Source organism: Homarus americanus, unplaced genomic scaffold (genome assembly GCF_018991925.1).
Source record: "Homarus americanus isolate GMGI-L3 unplaced genomic scaffold, GMGI_Hamer_2.0 scaffold4697, whole genome shotgun sequence".
Lineage (NCBI taxonomy): Eukaryota > Metazoa > Arthropoda > Malacostraca > Decapoda > Nephropidae > Homarus > Homarus americanus.
In genome coordinates this window covers 19,916-43,212 of record NW_024750468.1, presented here as the reverse complement: position 1 = coordinate 43,212, position 23,297 = coordinate 19,916, and the positions used below count along the sequence as shown (strand labels likewise).

The following is a 23,297-nucleotide window of genomic DNA, read 5'->3' as shown; positions in this document are numbered from 1 at the left end:
CAATAATATTATTATTGTTGCAGCAGTCATAGGTTGTCTAAACTTGAGTACTATACTCATGACCCTCATTGCAATATAAGAACTGATCTGGTCAGTCAAGAGCCTCAGTGGCTGCTACCCTAAACGGTTCACATGTTATAGCAAACAAGACAACACTGTTATAAGTGTTATAATATAAATGATTCTTTACAAGGTTGTAAGGAAAACTAAATATGTAATTGCAGTGCATTTATATTAACACGAGGTGTAATAATAATTTTTATTAATAGGTAGAAATGTAGTAAATATTTTGTTATTCTCTCTAATAGCTTAGCTAATATACCTATTGCGGTCCAGCAAAAACAAGAGGGTATAAATTCAACAATACAACACCTGGAACACCATCTAATACATCACCAGTTACACAGAGCTGATACACCAAAAGTCTAACAACTATACATACACCAATAAATACCGGTACATAAAGTAATGCAACGGAAGGAAGTTATAGTATCAACAAATAACAGGCGTTTATCTTTATTAGTCAACACGCGGTAGTACTGTTTGAGCAGGTGTCATTTACTTGAGTTATTATCTTACTCTTGGAGGAGTTGTAGTTCATCGTTCATTACTGCATCAGAAAGTGTTTATGTTTCAGCATAAGGATAAGATTCAGTAGTGTGCGGGATTGTCTAAACAATGGCAGGTTGTGGTAAGGCTTCAACAGGTGCAGGGACTTTAACAGGTTATGAGCCTCTTGACAGGATAAAGAAGGAATATTGCAGAGTCCTCTGTCGTGTGAAAAGATGTGATCGTGGTTGTTGCAGCCTAAGTCTTCCACAGCAGCACTTCAGTCTTCTCCTTGGCCACCAGATCTTCACCTCATACTTGGTATCTGATAATTCCCTATTTAACAGAATCATATACACCATCACTGCCTTTTCTACCTTTAGTACCGTACTGCTAGCTCTGTTGCTGGCCATTGCCCTGGCCGTTACCGTTGCCCTGGCCGTTGCCGTTGCCCTGGCCGTTACCGTTGCCGTTACCATTGCCCTGGCCGTTACCGTTGCCCTGGCCGTTGCCGTTGCCCTGGCCATTGCCGTTGCTCTGGCCGTTACCGTTGCCCTGGCCGTTACCGTTGCCCTGTCCGTTGCCGTTGCCCTGGCCGTTACCGTTGCCGTTGCCATTGCCCTGGCCGTTACCGTTGCCCTGGCCGTTGCCGTTGCCCTGGCCATTGCCGTTGCCCTGGCCGTTACCGTTGCCCTGGCCGTTACCGTTGCCCTGTCCGTTGCCGTTGCCCTGGCCGTTACCGTTGCCGTTGCCATTGCCCTGGCCGTTACCGTTGCCCTGGCCGTTACCGTTGCCCTGGCCGTTGCCGTTGCCTTGGCCTGGGTTGCCTTTATCACCCTTATCACCCTTATCACCCTTTTCACCTTTATCACCTTTGTCACCTTGACCCCCTTTATCACCTTTATCACCTTTATCACCTTTATCACCATTAACACCTTTATCACCTTTCATTCCTTTATCTCCCTTCATGCCTTTATCACCTTTATCACCTTTACCACCTTTATCACCTACACCACCTTTCTCACCTACACCACCTTTATCACCTACGCCACCTTTATCACCTTTCACACCTTTATCACCTACACCACCTTTATCACCTTTATCCCCTTGCATGCCTTTACCACCATTATCTCCTTTCATGCCTTTATCTCCCGTCATGCCTTTATCACCAACAGAACCTTTAGGGCCTGTAGGGCCTGTAGGACCTGTATTACCTGCCATACCTTTATCACCTGCAGGACCTGCAGGACCTGCAGTACCATTAGGACCTGCAGGGCCTACATCACCTGCAGAACCTTTATCTCCTTTTAAACCTTTATCACCTGTAGGACCTGCAGCACCAGCGGGGCCTTCATCACCTGCAGGACCCGTGGGACCTGTAGGACCAGTATTACCTGTCATACCTTTAGCACCTGCAGGACCTACAGGTCCTGTTTCACCCGGCATACCTTTAGAACCTGCAGGACCTGCAGGACCTGCAGTACCTTTAGGACCTGCAGGGCCTGTAGGACCTACCGGACCTGCAGGACCTGTATCACCTGGCATACCTTTATCACCTACAGCACCTTTACCACCTACCCCGCCTGTAGGGCCTTTATCTCCAGGAACACCTTTAAAACCTGGGGAACCAGCGGGACCTGTAGGACCTGGAGGACCTCCAGGACCTACAGGACCTGCAGGTCCTGCAACACCAGGAGCACCATCTGGGCCAGGTAAACCGGCAGGGCCACGATTACCAGTAGGACCAGGAGAACCGGGAAGGCCAGGAGTTCCGTCTTGACCAGGTTGGCCTGCAGGACCAGGTTTACCTGGCTGACCATTTTCACCTGGAGAACCAGGTGGACCTGCTGGACCTACGTTATCACCACCACCACCGCCACCGTCACCACCACCACCACTAGGCTTGCCTGCAAGTAAATCACAAGAAAGTTACTATCAAATAAACAAGAACTGAACAGATCCATATACAGTTTCGGCATCAACTGTCGCCCTACTCAGTGGAGTTACTATAAGGACTGGCTGAGAAGAACGATTGTTTGGAAATAATATTTCGTCTGCCATTAGTGTGACTTTCCAGTCCTCAGCAGATCTTTAAATAATAGAACAGGTATTAAAATTGATATCGCATTTTTAATAATAATATACAGAAAAACTTCATTTCCTTAAGTAATGTCCCCTCGTCAGCTTGCCACTGAAAGTTACAGCTAGGGAGGGACACATAGGAGGCTTTATATATCACACTATATCACACTAATTAATTTCTGAAGCCTCCTTCTATATTCTTTGTGCTATATATTTAGGCAATATCTCTCCTCTGTGTACACCTATGAGGTCTTATCATGTTCCTGTAATACTCCCCTAAACATATCACAACACCTTCATAACTCATTCTACTCCCCCTCGCCTATGTAGTCTACCCCTATCCCTTCATTATTTTACTGTGCGATAGTCAATTCAGTCACCTTTCCTGTCCTTCATTAAACCTCCCATACTCTATATCTGTGTTTTTTTTATTGCCAATTCGTATATGTCGTATCATCATTTCTGAAAATATAAAACGGTGGGATAAAAACCTCTTCACACAGATTTGATACACATTTGTAGCTCATTAACAATTATTATTATTCCTTATGATTATATCATATGCATTCTTAGAGTATGCTTTTCCACTACTACCTTATTACACGTAAAACACTAAAATCTAAATTCCTCTATCTCTTTTATTCCTCTTTAGTCACATAGGTTGCTTAATGTTTGAAAATATGATTTAACTTATGATCATTTTTAACTTTCACGTCCTACATTCTTCACACAAATTATTCCAAAATATTCTCAACAATCTGCCAGAGTAGAAAATTTTGATGTACGTGAACTGTTTGTTTCCTAAATACTTTCATTTCCTCATAAACTAGGTAGTTTATTTTTTCACACGACCAATCAAAACCACTTTGCATATTTTAACAGCTATACTCAAATACCAAATTCTTCATGATTTTCTAAATCATTCATATTAGCGAGCCATAACACATCTATGGCGGGGCTTTAGAGAAGTGTATTGGCTTTAATCTTTCATACACAACTTAGAGCTTCGATGTCGCCACTGATCTTATGTCTGATCACAAACCAATCCAACCCAGTAAATATGTTGCCAATGCCACCCCCCATTGATGGAAAACTTAACACACGTAGACTCACAGTCAAGAAAAAATAAAAAAATAAACAGTTTAGAGAATTGATTTATGACTGTTTCAAGGATTATAAGCCTGACAACTACCAAAACCTCTTCACCAACAATGCTTGCACCAAAAGGAGGAGGAAACGTGTTCAGCATAATAGGAACAGGCCACAGCAGTGTTATGATGACCCAAGATTGAAAGAACTTAGTGCAAATTCTATAGCCAGGCAGACTGGTGAGGACTGCAAATAACTCAAAACTCCTCAAATGCTAAAACTGTTTCAAGCTTCCCTCACTGCAGTCCGGGAGCGCGCAAATGAACATGGACAAAATGCATGGGAAATATATGTCAACAGCCTGAACCATCACACACCCCTTAGCAAAGCTTATAAACATAGAAAGACAATCAGAGGTAAACACAGTAATCACGAATCCCATCCAAACTCGCTACAAAAATCAAATGAACTAATAATAAAGTGGGTTCATGAATCTAGCTATAACATGTTACCAACTAGGACTCGAGAGCACCTTGATGCCTAGTCTGTAGAAAAAAGTAATCTCATCATCTTTATGCTAAGCAAACACCACGATTAATGTGATGTTCCATATACTGTATAGGGTGGGGAGCTTGACGCTGCCCTCCTTAAGGGTAGATCCACTGCCCCTTGTGAGGACCGAGTCACCTACATATTGTTAGACTACTAAGGCGTGTGCTGGCACAATCCATTAATGGCATTGTACAATATGAGTCATACCGAAAGCCAACTACCCACATCCTGGACCAATACCAAAGCTGGGACACCCTGATGACTTTCATCCCATATTACTAACTAGCTGTCTTTGTACAACTATAGAGAGTCTGGTTCTCGGAAACAGACATAAAAGGCTTCACCCATGGTAAAAGCGTACATAATTACATCACCACACACCTAACAGTGCATGGGGATCAAAGACACATATGCACCAGATTTCTTGACTTAAAAGCTGCTTTTGATATTGCCAATAAGCAACTTATATTGTGCGAACTAGAAAAATGAATATCGGAGGTCCGTTGTAACACTGGATAAGTGGTTACCTCACAAACAGAAGGGCAGCTGCACTGTTTCAGGGTTACAAAAGTGACGTCAAAGATATGAAGCTTGGCACCCCCCAAGGTGGAGTACTCATCCCTGCTTTGTTCAATGCTCTTATGAATGCATTATTAAAGTCAATCCCAGACAGCCCCAACAATATTTCGTGTCACCTATGCAAATGACATTCTTATATATACTAAAAATCATCGTGAAATGCAAACCACTGTGAACCATGTACGTACAGTCAGCCTGTGAGAACCTTGATCTCATCATATACACTGAGAAAACTAAAGTATTCAACAAACAAGCTGGTAACCACAAACGCGGACTATCGCAACTTAAAATAGGTAACAGCGCCAATGACTCTGTCCCCTCTTTTAAATATCTCGATGTCTCTATCTCCTGTACAATACCTCACCTGACATCTTGTACAACAGCTAACCCGCCAATGTACTGAGAGGTTAAAACCCCTCAAATGTGTAGCGGGGTACAACCCACATTATGGCGCTAATATCAGAATTGTCAAAACAATGTACCTAGGATATATAAGATCTCTGATAGATTACCTCACACTAGCCCTGGTCCTTCGTGACGGGAGAGGCACCACAGTACTCAATATGAGGAAAGAACTAGGAATACCCTGTGTCAAAAACAGAATACAGCAATGAAAACCAAGCTTATGATAGCCCAGACAACATTGCTTCTAGGAAAATGCTAGGATATGTGAGTCATGAAAATGATGAATATAAATGGATCCAAACTACTGCTACACATATGAGAATGTTTTGACAAAACAATCTGCACAAGGTCCATACACAGCAGCGTTTCCTGCCAGCCTGGCGGACAATTTCCAACATACTGCCAAAGTGAGAGCTCCTGAACACATACAGTGTACATAACCTACAAACAGAAAATAACATCACACAGACCATCTGCACTGACGGTTCTTTTAACACTGTCTGTGGAAGTCCTGGGAGTGCTGTTATTGTGACTCAGCCTAACGGTAATATATTAGAGAACGGAGTTAGAATTAATAATTGGGTATTCACTCAAAAAACTGAACCATTTGCCATAGTCACAGCCCAGAAACTTGCTGAAGACACTACCACTGGCAGTCTCATCATCATTGACTCTTTATCCTCCTTATCCTCTTGATACCCTAAACTCAAAATGACACCCGCTTGTTGACGGGCGTATTAGAGTCAAGCTACTGTGGATCCCCTCTCACATACGCGTCAGTCAGCACGATAGAGTTGTTGCCTTAGCTAAATTCGCAGTATGTCCCTCAAGCAGATGTGAACAATCCTAAATGTAAAGTGTGCGGCCATACACAAGGCCACACACTCCAACACTACATCATAGAATGAAAAATAGGAAAAAAGAACCTTATAGGGACAGTTATACGATGGCACAGCACTTTATCTGTGATGGAAAGATACCTGTTATACGTAGGCTGTATCCACACTTCGCATTTAGCACCTTATAAAAGTTTTATGTACCTATTTAAACAAACAATATACTGGGAATTGTAACACTCAATGCCATAATATCTTGACTAATGGGTCTGATAAACACCCTTTGTGGCCTCTACTCTCTAATCCTTTTTGCGCTACCATTCACAGGATAAGTATTGAGTACACAAGAAACGAGCTGGTGTCCACGGCAAAATTAATATTCAATTCACACATACATACATACATACATACATACATACATACATACATACATACATACATACATATATACATACATACATACATATATATATATATACATACATACATACATACTACTACCTTGCTGTCATTCGGACTCGAGTATGACGATCATCTAGCTTTGATATACTGGTATGAGTTATTAAGGATGTCACCGATGGTGGTGAGTTCTGAGGAGACTAAAGAGGCCGATACGGGACCGGCAGGATGGTTCACAGATGTTGCACATTTAGGCGGCTACACCTAGTGCGGGAGGTGCGGTGTCAAGCGTCTTCCCGTCATGGGTCGCTTGTCTAATTCGTTTTGCAGTCGGGCTAACTGGAAAGTATTGACACCTTCTTATGTGGTGCTCCTCCAATCGTTGCGGTGTGGAGTAATCGTCTCCCAGGTTAGGGAGTCGATTTGGCACTTTTTCAGGTTTGTCATAAGACTATCCTTATACCTTTTCAGTTGCCCTCCAGCGGTGCGTTTTCTTTTCGTTAGGTCACTGTAAAGTAGCTGTTTTGGCAGTCTACTGTCGTCCATGCGGGTAGCATGGCCAGTCCAGCATAGTTGTTCATGAATAATGGTAGCCTCGATGCTCCGATAGTTGGTGTCAGCAAGAATACTGTCATTTGCTCTCTTGTCTTCCCAGCGAACTCGGAGCATGGAACGTAGACAACATTGGTGAAATTTTCGAGTGCCTTGAGGTGCCTCCTGTATGTGACCCATGTCTCACTACCAAATAGCAGGGTGAAGAGGACCACTGCTCGATATACTTCTAACTTTGTAGAAAATTTTAGTTGAAGTCACGATTTCGGAGTCTGCCAAAGGCTTGAGACGCACATCTGTTCCGATGCTGAATCTCTTCATCGATATCCGCGGTTGGAGCCGAGACACCGAAAGTGGATAACATTAGAGAGAGTAGTGCCGTTAAGCTGGATAGATGGTGGAGGTGTGTCTGAACCAGGAGCCGAAGTGTGCATATACATCTGCGTAGGTGTTCAGGGTCTCCTGTAGGTCGCGTTTAGTGTGAGCAACAAGGATGAGGTCGTCTGCATGCTGAAGTTCAGTAATGGAAGCTGCCGACACATTTGTTCTTGCCTGGAGTCGTCTTATGTTGAAAAGTCCCCCCTTCACCCGGTACTAGTTGTCCACCCCGCCGGTTAAATTGGCACTGGCACGAGTAAGGAAGGCAGCCAAGAAAATGGAAAAGAGAGTTGGTGCCACACCCTTGTTTAACCCCTGTTAGGATGGGAAAGAACTCAGACTGGGTACCGTTGTGCAGGACACTGCCGGTCATGCCATCGTGGAGTTGTCTCACAATGGCGATGAATTTTGGTAGGCAGCCAAATCGGCTGAGGATCCGCCAGAGGGCTTCCCTGTTAACCGAGTCGAAGGCCATGGTTAGGTCGATGAAAGCCATGTACAGGTCACGACGCTGTTCTCTGCACCTTTCCTGTTTCTGGCGGGCAGCAAAGATCATGTCAGTGGTGCCAAGTAATGGTCTAAAACCACATTGAGATTCTGGGAGGAAGTCTTCCGCCTCAGGAAGGAGTCTGTTTTGGAGGACTTGGGCGATAATCTTGCCAGCTACGGAGAGCAGCGAGATCCCACGGTAGTTCCAATTGACAATGGAAGCATCTTTAAGAGCTTGGAGGATTTCTTCCTTTTTCCATATATTCTCTATGAGGGAGTGGAGACGGCTGGTAAGCAGAGGTCCTCCTGCTTTATACACATCGGTTGGGATTCCATCAGTCCCTGAGCGACTGTTATTTTTCATCTGTTTGATGGCGTTAACTACCTCATCTAGGGATGGAGGATAGCTGAGGTAGGTCAGCTCTGGATGATGAGGGACCTGTTGGGTAGTCAGAACATCTACATCGGTGTTTCGGTTGAGCAATGAATGGTAGTGCTCTTTCCAGCGCTGAAGGCCGAGGCCTTCATCGTCTTTAATGAGCGGAGGGGGGGGGCTGCGCCACGAGTTGTTGGCCCATAAAATATTTTAATGAATTGAAAAAATCGTGCATCCTGTCCTGATCTGGATTTTTTTTTTTTTTTTGTAATTCGCATGCTTTATTTTTAAGCCAGTCATCCTTTACAATGCGAAGTTCCCGCAGGACTGCCGCTTTCTTCTTGCGGAAGGTATCAGCTTTGTCCGAGACTGAGGGATGTTCTGCCACTCAGTAAAAGCAGCACGTTTATCATCGATGAGTACTTTGAGTGCCGGGTCATTTTCATTAAACCAGTCCTGGTGTATTCTTTTGATCTGGCCGAGGGTCTCTGCAGGTTTTTGTCCTAACAGTGTTGAGAGTATCCCATTCGGTACTGGGATAAGCTTTGTTTGCTGTTGCATTATTTATAAGCCCATGTTCGAGTTGCTCTCTGAAAGCATGTGTTACTGCTGGGTCCTGCAAACGCTTAGTATTAAAACCTCTTCTAGAGGCTTGCTGCCTTCGCCGTTTGGGGTGACGTGAAGTGAGAGCTTGGCTCTGACAAGTCGATGATCAGTGTCACAGTGGTCTGAGCCACACATGGCACGGGTGATGAGGACATCGCGGCGATCTCTTTCTCTGACAATATTGTAGTCAATGAGATGCCAGTGTTTGGATCGTGGGTGTTCCCACGAACCCTTGAACTTGTCGCCTTGCCGAAACAAGGTATTGGTGATAGTGAGGCTGTGCACAGTAAACTTGCTGAGGAGGAGTAGGCCGTTGGCATTACACTTGCCAAGTCCATTTCTCCCTATGGTTCCCTGCCAAATGCTAGCATCTCTGCCAACTCTGGCATTGAAGTCGCCAAGGAGCACAACCTTGTCTTCTCTGGGGATAGAGGTTAGCACTCTGTCAGGGTAGGCATAAAATGCCTCCTTGATGTCATCCTCTGCATCCAGTGTTGGGGCATATGCACTGATGAAAAAGGCACGACGTGAGTGATTCAGTGGGACTCAAAGCGTCATGAGCCACTCGTTGATCCCAATAGGCATTTCAGTTAGCCTGTGTGGGATGCGTTGGCGGATGACAAAGCCAACTCCATAAATGGTGATTCTCTCTGCAGCAGGCTTACCCTTGCAGAAGAAGGTATAGCCAGACCCCCGTTCTGTGAGCTGGCCCTCATCTGGGACCCTGGTCTCATTGATGGCTGCTATGTCGATGTTATACCTAGCCACCCCTTTTGCCACAAGGGCAGTTCTTTTTTCAGTACGCTCATTTGTGCCAGTATTCAGAAAGGTCCTGACATTCCATGCAGCGACCATAAGAGGTTGTAAGGTATATTTTGTTTTGGTTCTGTAATTTTGACTTGTTTTCGACTGCATAGGGATGACCTTACTGGGTGCGGTTGCCCAGCCAGGTTGGCTTTTTAGGCAGGCTATGTTTAGGGCACCTTTTCTAGCCCCCTCCCCATGTGGGGTGAGCAGAGTTGCTCCTCGAAAGGACTGCTCAGTCGCACAGACATGACCGGATTGCACTGCTGACTAGATCCCAGTGCATAAGCGACCATCTTATCTGTGCCGCCCATGTGCAGAGTTATGACTAGAGAGTCCCGGCAGTCATCTCTGCCTGTCCCTATCGCCACTCGTTCGTTGCCAGAGGACTTTTTGGGGTATAGGGGTTTTGATGATGATGAGAGGTATGATAAACTGGATGCTGGTTGCACGTGAGCTGATTTATGTGGTGAGACAGGAGCGCAGGCTGCAACCACCCATCTTGGCTCTCCCATTTCCTGATCCATTGGTGCAAGTGTTGCAACGACTGGGGAGAGGGAGAGTTGCAATGGACTGCCGATAGCTCAGTTTGTTGGGTTTCGCCTTAGTAAGCTGTCCATCAGGCATTGCCTTCGTCGCCAGTGTAGACGTTGGGTTTCCAAGTTGGTCACCTCTTCCGCCTATACCACCGTTGGGGGCTTGTTGGAGCTCTGTAAGCATGTCTGCCTGATGTAGGGCTCCACCGCAAATTTTTCGTTCAGAGTTTACTCCCGTAGCCTTATACCTACCAAGGTTAATCATCAAGGTAACGGGGCAATGGTTGGTAGGCACCAGAACGTATCCACATGCCAGTGGGCCTTTGCGCTATCCCACTGGGGCCCACTGCTACTCTGAGATCCCCTGCTGATCTATTCTGGACCCACGAGGCACCCAGTAACGTGTGTTGCCACGAGGAGGCACAGCAGGTGTCTTGATGGTGAAGAGGCAGTGTACTGGCAGGGGAAAACTTGTGCAAGTTGCTTCCCTTTTCGCCACTAGGGCTAGCCAGCAGCGCTAGCTGAAAGCGAGAGGGAGCAAGCAGTGCTTGCATCTTAAAACTAACGTAGTTCTGCCACACTAAACGCATTTCACCACCACGTGTGCTAAAGCACACACACACACACACACACACACACACACAAACACACACACACACACACACACACACACACACACACACACACACACACACACACACACACACACACACACACACAAACAAAATAACCAACTTGTGATAAAATGCTGGCTTTCTTCGGTATTGGAGGCAGGTGCTCTTAGCTCAGGTAGTTGGCCTTCCTAGTTGAAGGCAATACACAAATGTCAAGTGGCAAAATAATTTAACCCTGACATTACTACACTGGCGTGTTATAGAAAATGAAAGTTCGAACAATCCAGGAAGTGGTAAAAGTCTTTTTTTAACATGTCTGCTGTATACTTAACTTTGTATAAAATATACTTACAGCATTTTTCTCTGGCTGAGCATTTGCCGCCTCTAACCTTGCCGTTAGAGCACTTTGAGGAGCATACTCCTCCGACTTCATTGCAAGACTTCTTTTTCGGCTTTTTACCATATTTGCCATCTCTCAATTTCACTTCATTTTTCTCTTTCTTCTCTTTCGGCTCCATTTTCTTATTGTTCCTCTTCCTCTGCTGTTGCTTTTCCCTCTGAGACTTTTGCATGTGGAGCTTCGTTTTTTCTATCTCTGGGGAAATAACATATTATATAGTTTATCTATTTGCATTTCTATTTTATTTTTATCTAAATGAGAGGTTATGTTTATTAAATCTGTAAATACCCATTGGGTGGGAATTTCTTCTTACCATCCAAAATTCACCACTAGACAACCACTTCAACCACTCTACTTATTAGTAGAGGACATTTCAAAGAAGAACTAGGATGAACTACCCAGCCCGCGGTTTTGTTTTGTTTTTAACAATTGCATTTCACAGTGTTCACTTTTGCCATTTTAATTTTGTAAAGAGCGACTACGGTTGTTACTGTTTTCCGATTTATATGAACTAATGCTGAAATTTGGCAGACGCTACTTTATGGCCCTCTAGCCATGCCATCTCTGGAGCCCCCCTGATTAGCATAACTTCACCTCATCGTCCATATCCACACTCAAAAATGTATCTATTGAAAGGTGATAGTCGAACCAGCACGATCTTCATGGTTCGTAATGATTTATAAAATGCAGGTCGGGTGGCAGTACATAACAAAGTAACAGCAGTGTTTTCACGAAATGTTTAGCCAGAAGGCACGAAGAGGATGTGAAGATATTGAACAATGAGAGCTTCATGACTTGCAATGACAACTACAAAACAGTGAGTACAAACTATACCAATTCTAATTAATTAAATCAGACAAAACATTGACTAAGATATAGATTCGTCGCTTTTTTGTCCTCCAGATACACGAAGACATTGTGGTAAAAAAACTGACCTAGATATAAGTTGAAACTGTTATAGTTGCCGACGACCAGTTCCTACTGAACACCCAACAATCTAGTTACAGTTTATTCTACCAACTTTACCAAATTTTACAGTCGCAGGTTTTCACTGCCATTCTCATAAAAATAAACTTCTGGTGCCTTTGTCGGATGGCCTTGGTCAATTTGCCTCTCCGTTTATCTCCACTATCTAAGTACATTAGAAATTGTGTACTTCCACAATTTACGGCATATATATACCGCATGCTGGCATTGTTTGTACTGTACACACATGCTAACTGTATGCCTGTCGTCTACAAACATGCCAACCCAACTGTAAACTGCACGATTATTTTACTGGTTTATTATTATTATTATTATTATAATTATTATTAATATTATTATTATTATTATTATTATTATTATTATTATTATTATTATTATTATTATTATTATTATTATTATTATTATTGTTATTATTATTATTATTATTATTACATTAGCACTTACTATTTCTTGAAGGAGTAATGCAGCAGACTTCATCTTCCTCCTGGCAGTCTGCTGCAGATGGTTTAACTTCACATTCCTCTTTGCTCACACAATTCCCACCAGCATCTTCACACTCATTGTCACCACCCTGCATCAAAACATATTAACACCTCACTTATCACTTGCATAGAAAGATAAAGTTATCATTCTCATAGTTTTCTACCATAAAAGAGAGCTAAGTTATTGTAGCCAAATTATGCACACTGTTACAGTACTTCCTTTTCCTCATATCTCCGCGTTTTAACTTTACAATGGGTTAATATTTTGCTCTGGGTTGGGTGGTGTGTACGCGACTTATGATCAAGTAATGACTTACCCAAATTAATTTTAGGAATATATACAAAAGAGTGGATGTAAGAGGTAAATGAAGAATACGTTACCAATGGACAAATCGGATATTATTCCTATAACCTATACATGAAATTAGTGTGTTGAAAAGATTAATGCCTTCTATCACTCTTTCATAGTAAGCTGCCGCACTGTGCTTGAAGACTAATTCTTTGTCAAATGGTCTTGGATTGGAAGATCCAGAATTTGCATTGTCTTGTAATGATTGCAAATGGCTTTTGTGAGAAATTTCTCAATAAGCTGAATTATCTACGAATAGTGAACAAATCCTGGAACATTTTTCCAGCTCAGATTTATATGAAAAAAAAATCATGAAGGTGATTCAGCAAAGAGTACATAAAATTGGAAAATGAAATCCATGACAAACGCGTATATTGTACTACGAAATGAGTACTAGTACATTTGAGGGGACTCTAAGAAATTTTGGGTCTAAAGTTAAATGTGGAAAATAAAGAAACAGAAGAGGACTTGTGATGTTTGCCAGAAACAGCGACGGAGGGCGAGTTCTACCTGCACCCCTGTGGCCTCTCACAGTGATCCCCGAACCCTTGAGAGGGTGGTGGCGGACATTGCGGTCAGTAAACCCAGTACGAGGCGGTGGACTGTACATCCAAGGGTGAGTGACGGGAAGAGTACCTCCACTCCTTTGGGGGTCCTCATCAACGGAGGGACCCAGTTCCACCTCAGCCTCCCGATTCACTACGAGGCAGTGGACAGTAAACCCAAGGGTGAATGATGGGCAGATTTACATCCATATCTTGGTGGACTTCCGTGTGAGGCGGTGGATAGTAGACCCAAGGGTGAGTGATGGGCAGAGTACACCCTCACCTTGGGGGTCCTCAGCGACAGAGGTACCCAGTTCCACATCAGCCGGCCGAAGGAGTCCTTCTCTTCACCCACCGGGGAAGGTTCATAACACGACACCTGTACCACCTAAACAATGTCTACATACCCTACACTACACATGTTGCTGTAACATAAATGTAGCGTGCTTATGCTTAGCATGAACTATAGCCCGGGAATTGTCACCCTCGCCTTGGAGTCTTCCTCCAGCCTGAAAATCTAAAGTAAATGTTGACGTTTTCCCTCAGTGGCGTTTGGCGACTACATCTTGTTGCAGTGGTAGTGTCACACACACACCACATTGTGAATGTCGAATTGTGTGTGCTGAAATTTTTATTCTCCGAAGAAAATTTTTTCTTAGTAGGGGCTTTTGTCATGGGTTGCGTTAGGCTTACCCACACAACCAACTCCAAAGTTTGTTTTACTCGAGATAAGTCACCCGGCGAGCCATGACTGCGACATATATTTTCCATTAGTGGTATGTTAGCAAGCCTATAGGGGGAGGCCAGTGAGACAGTGTTGTACTGTTCATCGCCTCACGCCCCAAAACCACATTTTAAGTAGTATCCCCTAGGCCATGGGTTAGTTAAGACGTCGTCCTCAACCTCTCCCTCCTGAAGGGAACTGGACACCACACAGAGTCCTGCACCGCCACCTGACCTGTGGACCATCAGTGACACGAGACTATGTGTACTAACCTCGGTTGTTATCCCCATGGAAATATCACATGTGGATGCCTGGTTGCGACAAGAGCAATCCAGGCTGGCCTATCAAACCTACAGTAAATGGCTAATCAATACTCACTTACAGAGTTCTCCTGCACGACACCCGTCTACAGTGACCGTGATCGACACGAGATTAAGTGTGTTAATCTAGGTTTGTTATCCCCGTGGAAATATCACGTGTGAAAGCCTGGTTACGACAAAAGCAATCCAGGCTTTCCTATTGCACCTAAGTGGTTAATCAAGTCACGCTTACCAGTTCTCCTTGCCACGACAACCGTCTACGGTGACTGTCAGTGACGCGAGACTATGTGTGGTAACCTAAGAGTACCTTTTTGTTGTTATTTCCCGTGGAAAGAATTTCTTGTGCGGAAGCCTGGTTGCAACAAGAGCAATCCAAGCCGGCGGTAAATGTATCACTTGAATAATTAAGGCTCTGTTAAGTCATACCCATTGTAGGGTAATCACATGTGTCCCCAAGTTGAAAATTCCCTCTTTTAAAAGATTAATTTTATTACAGCGTGAACGTGAGTGACTCATATATCCATGCAAATTGTAAATCATTGTATGGAAGCTTGCCAAATAAATGCAAGTGCAATTATCTGCCCGTATCTGTGATCCTATCTTATAATTACTAAAGGTAATGACTGATTGGTTATGACAAAGTATAGCCAATAACTTCGATGGATGTTGGAAATTAATGGAACTCATTAAATCATCATTTATCAAGTATAAATCATGGAATGTCGGGTGGTGGAGTGAATTTCTACGTAGATAAACCATAATCTCCTATAAGTAACCAGTGTGAAGGTATCGAACTCTACGGTAAGAAATATAAGAAACAATATATTATAATCTTTATATTATATAATCCACACTTAGACCACTACGATGAAAAACCATGACACCTTGGATAATTCTAAACCATGAATGTCTCTGTGGTAAAATGTCATAGTTCCATGTTACAACACATTTAAGATGTTGTATTAATGAGAGAGAATTTCAAGTTGGTTTTTGTAATCATTTATTCACAAATGTCTACAGTGTGACCCCGCTTTGTAACAACCTAAAGTAAATGTTCAAAGTTGCCCCCTTCTGCCTCAATGCAGGCCTGTACACGTCGTACCACTGAATGTCTGATGCGTTCCAGAATTCCAGGACTATGTTTAATTTACTCGCACCTGTCACGAACACGTGGACATTTGCAGACACTGACATTTTACTATAGAGACATTGTGGTTTAGAATTATCCAAGGATTTCATCTTCAAATTTAATATACTCTTTGCTGAATCACCCTGTATGCAGACTACACAACTCGTCGTCATATTATATAATCATCACGAAATAAAAAAACGTGTGTTTGATATCTATCGCTTTGAAAATGTAAAAAAATTACCCTCACCCATCGGGGCTCTCTCGTGACTCCCTCACGATTTTTATCTTCATACAAGGATGAGGTAACCTCAGGTCAGGTCGCAGTGACCATAACAGCGGACTTTCCCTTTGATCTTTTTTGTGTTCATTAGCACCTTGACCACCCACTTCCCCTAGCCAACCCTCTTATTCCCCTTCCCGCATCGTATCCCCACTCTTTCAGGGGCTTGTCTTCCCATTTGATATCAGTTGCTGTTTGTATATACCTCAACCTAAAATGAATTTCAAAGAGGATGTGATTCTAAAATGTTTTACATAATTATGTCTTAGATATAAAGTCTGTATCTATACATATGTGTGAGATTTAATTAATTAGAATTCTGCTTAAATAACCAAGTACCACTGCCGCCCTCCCAGTACCCGCCAGATGTTACACGGTGCGAACAATTCAGCCACTCATCAATTAAAATCGAAAAGTGACGTCACCACAGTCACACCCCAATTAGAGGTACAGCTCACGGTGAGTCTTAATCATACTCAGTCACTATGAAAGCAACATTCATCCACAAACTCCTTAACTGAAGGAACTTGATAGCTACTTGGCTGCCCAAGGGATCAAATGGAACTATTGAAGTTTTTCCCGACATTATGTGACTTATCTCTCAAGCTTAACACCCCACTACCTGCATCTGCTGCTTATGAGCATCTGTTTAGTCATGCTGGGCTTAGTATCTATTATGTAATTTATTTATTACACCTCAGGGGAAGACAAGCCTATTCACAAGACCATGCAGTCAGACACTATTCCATAGGTGCTCGTATCTCGCAGGACACGATATAACTTGTGATATAGAGACAATATTGATATGATTTAAGGACAATGGGAGTTAGCACGCACTAAATCATGAGAAGCGTACAAGAAGTAAATCTAAATTATTTCGAATAAGTAGGTGGTGACATATAGTGGTTAGTTACTCTCCCTGTGGTAGGAGGTCCCTGACAATGGGACAGTCAAGGCAATAGTGTTGAAGGGTGTTAACTATGGGACAGTTACAAAGTTTACAGGTAGAGAAGTGCGGGTCAAAATTATGTCTGCGGATCATAAATCCACATCGACGATACTTGTGTGGGAAAGGAAGAAAGTGACCAAAGTGTTGGATGGATATATTTTCAACCCGTTCAATGTCCTTGTTATGCATTGTAGGGAGACGAGCGGCTTATATTTAGGCCTAAAGGATCCTGATTGGACAGCCATAATTTCGAGAATCAGTTATTGGTTGATCTAAAAAGAAAGATTTGCAAATAAACGTGTGTAATGCTATATGTCATTTATTTTTATCTTGAGATTACTATTTTTTTTTTATAATTTACTGTGGATTTGTTAATTGTTTGAGACAATTATTATTTTTTTTCTTACTTTTATTTTCAGTACCTCAGTACTTTATAAATTAGATACGTTTTACTTCTACTTGATTACACTGAAATTCGTATACTTTTAATTCTATTTGAATAACATTTTGCAAATGTAACAATACTTTTACTTTACTGATAGTAGGTAGTAGGCACCTACCAAACAAGGATGTACTACCGCCTGGGAAAATATTGGAAGCATAATGTTTTGACTAATGGTAGACCCTGCTGCCATATAGCATCACGAAAATTGTGACCAAGTCCCAGGTTGTTGACCTGACTTTCTGCCTGATTTACACACAATTGCAGGGTCTCAATTGTTTCTCGTCCTATTGACAACACAACATACATATATTGTTTTTCACTTTTGATTTTTGTTTTCATTTTTGTATTTCTTTATAGATCCGTATTATTATTATTATTATTATTATTATTATTATTATTATTATTATTATTATTATTATTATTATTATTATTATTATTATTATTGTTACATTTTCGCCCCCTAGGCCCCGATGTGGGCCAGTGACCTGTGCCCGGGTGAGCTAATCCCCATAAAAAAAATTAACAACGTCCGATACTTTTTACAACTCTGCTATACAGTCATTGTCATTATTCCAGACATAGATTACGTCATATATTAAGGAAACCAGTGTGTAGTTGCTGTTGAGATATAGTTCAGAAATTATGAATTTCTAAAGTACTGTTTGTCAAACTTTATGGCTATCAGCTTGGGAATTAATAAATAAATTATGAGAGAAAACCATGTTTGGCAATAGCGAAAAAATAAATAAAAAATGCTTCTCTCTATTTATATATTATACAAGACCTTAAATCTTCTGAAAGTGAAAAGAAGAAACTTGGTTCATTTATTCTTCCCAGATATGAACTGGTGCTTGGGTGCTACTCTCTAGTACTAGGGTCTAAGTCTACTGTACACATACCTAACCAGAAAAAGTTATAACAGCAAATAGGGATTAGAGTGCAAAAGGCTTAACCTGATATTCTCAAAAAATTTTAAAAGGCAAGCATTCGTGTCTTAGGAATATGTTTATCAATGTGGGTATCAACGCCTTCTTTTAAGTTAAACATTGAGTGAAGATCAGCGAGGCGCCGTAAGCCTAGGAACACTAACACAACCCAAACTTATTCAATATTCAGTCAGAGTACCGTCCTCATATCTGAGGGTTGGCGACCGCAGTCCTCTACTCTAAACGTTCTTGTGCTGTATTTATTATTCCTCTCAGGTTTTGTATCTAGTTTGTACCTAGTTTTTAATTCCATTCCTCCATCCCACTTTCTGCTTTCCCCTGGCCCTCCTACCATCAACATTGCCCATTAATATTTCATATATTATTTCCTCATCCCTACTTATATGACCAAAGTACTTTATTTTTATTTTGTTTACATTTCAAGTATTTTTCTTGTAGATTTTCCTAATCTTTGTACTTCATTTGTTCTCCTGTCAGTGTATCTTATTCATAGCATTCGCCTATAGCACCACATTTCGAAGACCTCCAACCTTTCTCTGATGTCTGCTGAAAGTGTCCACGCATCTCACACATATATAGTCTTTCAGCAGTCTTTTTATCAAATTGAAGTTTATGTTCCTGTTCCTTGGGTCTATTAGATTATTAAATGCTGCTTTTGCTTTCCTTATTCTTGCTTTGATATCTTTCATACATGCTAATTTAACCAACTTCTGTTAAATATTAGTTTATTATTAGACACACAGCTCGACATGCACTAAAGATATAATCAGATGAACACCTACAGAATATAAAATCTAAACAACCAGTTGGATATCTAATATCACATTTTCAGATGTCTTCTATAGTGAGGAAAAGACACGACGGAGTATTCTGAAGATATTGAACAGTACCTCGATAACTTATTGATGATGGTAATGAACTTATGTAGAATTTATCTAAATCATGTATGTGATCCATACTTAGGACCGTAGACCTGATATAATGATTGTTTATAAGACCATAGCTTACATCCCACAGAAAGATAACACATATAACAGAAAGTAGATGAGCAGGTGTACACCCGCGTAAGTTGACATACCCTACAGTGAGATTAAGACCTGACCCAGGAGAGGGCACGGCCACTAGGTATCTGAGTTATCCCGGCGTTAAGACCATGTTAAAAGAACACACCTAGCCAAGACACACCCTGGTGGTAATATATAGGAAGCATTACCGACCGGCGACATGACCACGCACCTGGGCAAACACAGCTGTCCAGATCTAACCCAGTTTAGTGTTGATTAGGAGAGGTCATCTGCCGGCTCTGCTTCAATATAAGGGTCCTGCATCTCCTTCCACGAGGCATTACTTTCACATCTCTATCGACAGAAGACGGAGTCACGCTCGTTACTAGTCGAGATCGGGAGGAAGACTTCCACTCCCGGCACGGAGTCTTCAGCTAGCAGAGTCTTCCACAGGTCACACGTGAGTCAGTTGTCAGAGCGATCCATAGGGTGAGTTACTTACTTTTACTATTACTTTCATCCTCTTCACCACTGATCGTCTCTTTAGCCGCTTGGGCGATCGGTCATGTCACTGTTACTTTTCTTTTTCTTTTATCCTCTTCACCAAATGATCGGCTCGTTAGACGCTTGGGCGATCGGTCACGTCTCTGTTACGCACTCTTAGCAAGTACTGGGCATGCACCGGCTCCTGAATGTACCTGAACCTGCTCCAGTGTTGGTCAAGTCTGGTCTTGAAAGAGCTCACACTCGGTGCCGTCACAACATTTTCTGGTAGATTGTTACAAGAGTTCACAACTCTCACTCCGAAAAAAATTTGCCCTCACAGTTTTCTGGACTTGCAGCTTCTTCAAGCTTGAGCTGTGACCCCTTGTGGGGCGAGCGTCCGCCAGCTCCAAGTAAGGACACTCGACTGAGTAGTGCCCCTTGAGATGTTTATACACCTCAATGAGGTCGCCCCTTTCCCGTCTGTAGTATAAGCCAGGCAAATTCAGGCGCTCCAATCTCTCAGGGTAGTTGAGGTGCAGAAGTGCACGCACCAGTCTGGTGGCCCTCCTTTGGACATTTTCATCCAACTCACAGTCCCTAGCATATCTCGGGGACCAGACGGGGTGACAGTTCTCCAGATGGAGAAACACTTCACTCTTGAATATTGTTACAAGGGACGGACCGTCTAGATATCTGAACGACCTTCTTATAAGACCCAATAATTAATTTGCCTAATTTACCTTCTTCTCGCAATGGCCCGAGAACTTCAGCTCATTGTCAACATACACACCAAGGTCGGTGGTGAGTGTATCCAGTTCATGATTGTGTCTGAGAGGCATTGTCGAGTAACGTTAATATATTAACGTGTTCATGCCATTGAGTGAATAATAAATAGCTGTAATTGGAGTGGTGTTTAAAGATTCCCCTACGAATATAATATACAGTTAAATAACTAACCGGCCACGCTTCCAAACTTCCTCACTTTACAATCCTACAAATATAAATATTCTACCTATATCTTCTATGCGAGTTTTGACTTGTTATACTGATATACACCAGAGAAATGTTGTGTTGCTGGTGTTTTACTACTAAAGACTTCACTCACTAACCTGAACTGATGTGGAGAAAACTGCCACCAGCAGAAGTATTACCAGCGTTCTCAATTTTACCGTCATCATCGTAGGTTTGAAGCCGACTGTGTCTCTACTCCGTCACGCTACCTTTTAAGGACAGACGTGAACGAATGGCACATGCGCATATTCAATAGAAAAAGAAAATAATACAGGTGTGCAGCAAAAGGTGAAGGGTAAATAAACTTTGTGTATGTTAAGCGGAAGCATATTTCACTGGCGCTGCAATTCTATTATACTGGTAATTGAGTCAACGACCGTAACGGTTATTGACTCATAGTGTTGCTGCGGAAGAAAACACAAAGTCTATGTTGTGTGTATGTGTGTATTTAAAATATATAAGAACATAAGAAAATAAGGAGTCTGCAATAGGCTGGTTGGCCTGTGCATGGCAGCTCCTGTCGAGAGTTACTACCACTCTCTATCATCCATGAATCTATCTATCTAGCCTCCTTTTAAATCTTTCCAGCGTTCCGGCACTTACTATAAAGTTGCTAAGCTTGTTCCATTCGTCCAACCCCCTATTTGTGAACCAGTTCCTTCCTATCTCCCTCCTAAACCAAAACTTATCCAACTTAAATCCGTTGCTAAGAGTCCTATCCTGCTCGGATATTATAAGAACTTTATCTACATCCCCTTTATTGATTCCTTTCACTCACTTAAATACTTCAATCATATCTCCCCGCACTCTTCGTCTTTCTAGGGAATGCAAGTTTAGTTTCTTTAACCTATCTTGATATGGAAGGTTTCTAAGTCCCGGAATAATTTTCGTCTTCTCTGCTGCACCGATTACAGTGAATTGATATCCATTCTATAATAAGGGCACCAGAACTGAACCGCATAATCGAGATGCGGCCTGACTAGCACAAGATATAGTTGCAATAAGACCTCTGCACTTCTAGATATAAAACCTAATACTCTGTTTGCCTTATTTCGAACATTAACGCACTGTTCTCTAGGCCGTTTCTGGACTTACAAGTACCCCTAAGTCTCTTTCACAAGTCGACTTCTCTAAGTTGATGTTGTTAAGGCTGCATACAATAATGTATCTGTTCTTCCAATATTAAGTACACTGCACTTGCTGGTGTTGAATTTCATTTGCCATTTTTCTGACCACTCCTGCAGTTTATTTAAATCCTCCTGTAGTGCATTTGCACCCTGCCCTGAATTAATCTGCCGCCCTATTTTGGTGTCATCCGCAAACTTGCTTATGTCACTGCTGATCCCAGTATCTAGATCGCTTATGTAGATTATGAACAAAAGTGGGCCTAGTACTGACCCCTGGGGAACCCCACTGGTTACACAGCCCCACTCAAATTTAACACCATCTACGCTGACCCTCAGCGTTCTATCGGTGAGCCATGATTTTATCCAATTTAAAACTTCCCCTCGATACCATGAGCTTTAACTTTTCTCAGAAGCCTCTGATGCGGTACTCTGTCAAATGCTTTGCTAAAGTCTAAGTAAATAACATCGTAATTTTCGTCATTATCTACTACCTCGAAGACTTTCCTAAAAAAACGTCAGCAGATTTCTTAGACAAGATGTTCCCTTTGTTAACCCATGTTGAGAGTCGTAGATTAATTTGCTTTCTCTAATAATTTTGTAAATAAATTTACGAGGGGTCCGCTAATCTGTTCCCTACATTCTTTCAAGACTCGAGGTAAAATTTCATCCGGTCCTGGGGATTTTGTCTTCTTTAATTTATTTATCCTCTTAAGAACATCCTCTTTTCTGATAGTGATATTCTTTCATTTCTCTTCTTCCTTTCCCCTAAATATCAGTTCCACCTCTGGAATTTCCTCGCGAATTTCTTATGTGAAAACTTATACAAAGTAGCTGTTCAATGCTTTGCTTATTGATCACTTCCCCCCCTCCCTGACTTTAAAGGCCCAACTTTGTCCTTGACCTTTGTTCTATATACCTGGAAAAATTCCTTGGGATTCGCCTTGGATTCTCTTGCTATTCTGATCTCATAGTCTCTCTTTGCTTTTCTTACATTTTCTTAACATTCTTTGATAGTTCATTATACCTATTTCTGAGCTGCTCGTCCCCTCCCTTTAATTTATTAAAAATTCCTTTCTTTATTCTTATGTCATGTTTAAGTTTTCTGGTCATCCACCTTGGCTCATTCTTATTTGACCTAATTTTTCTGCATGGTATATTTTGTTCTTGTGCTTTACGTAGTATACGAGTGGATAAATTATAGTCATAATCAATTGTACACATGTGATCTCACCTGTTACTCCCAGGGACTGACCTGACTGTTCC

The 23,297-nt window shown here is 42.1% G+C and overlaps 1 protein-coding gene across 1 annotated transcript; it reads right to left on the bottom strand.

Moving 5' to 3' along the window:
- Positions 1-215: 215 nt before the first annotated feature.
- Positions 216-21,109, bottom strand: LOC121854072 (collagen alpha-1(I) chain-like). The gene is made up of 4 exons (XM_042348462.1): positions 21,006-21,109; positions 12,678-12,804; positions 11,199-11,441; positions 216-2,456 (listed from the first exon to the last, which is right to left on the bottom strand). The coding sequence occupies exons 1-4, from the start codon at positions 21,072-21,074 to the stop codon at positions 943-945; spliced, it is 1,953 nt and encodes a 650-aa protein (XP_042204396.1). The 5' UTR covers positions 21,075-21,109; the 3' UTR covers positions 216-942.
- Positions 21,110-23,297: the final 2,188 nt, after the last annotated feature.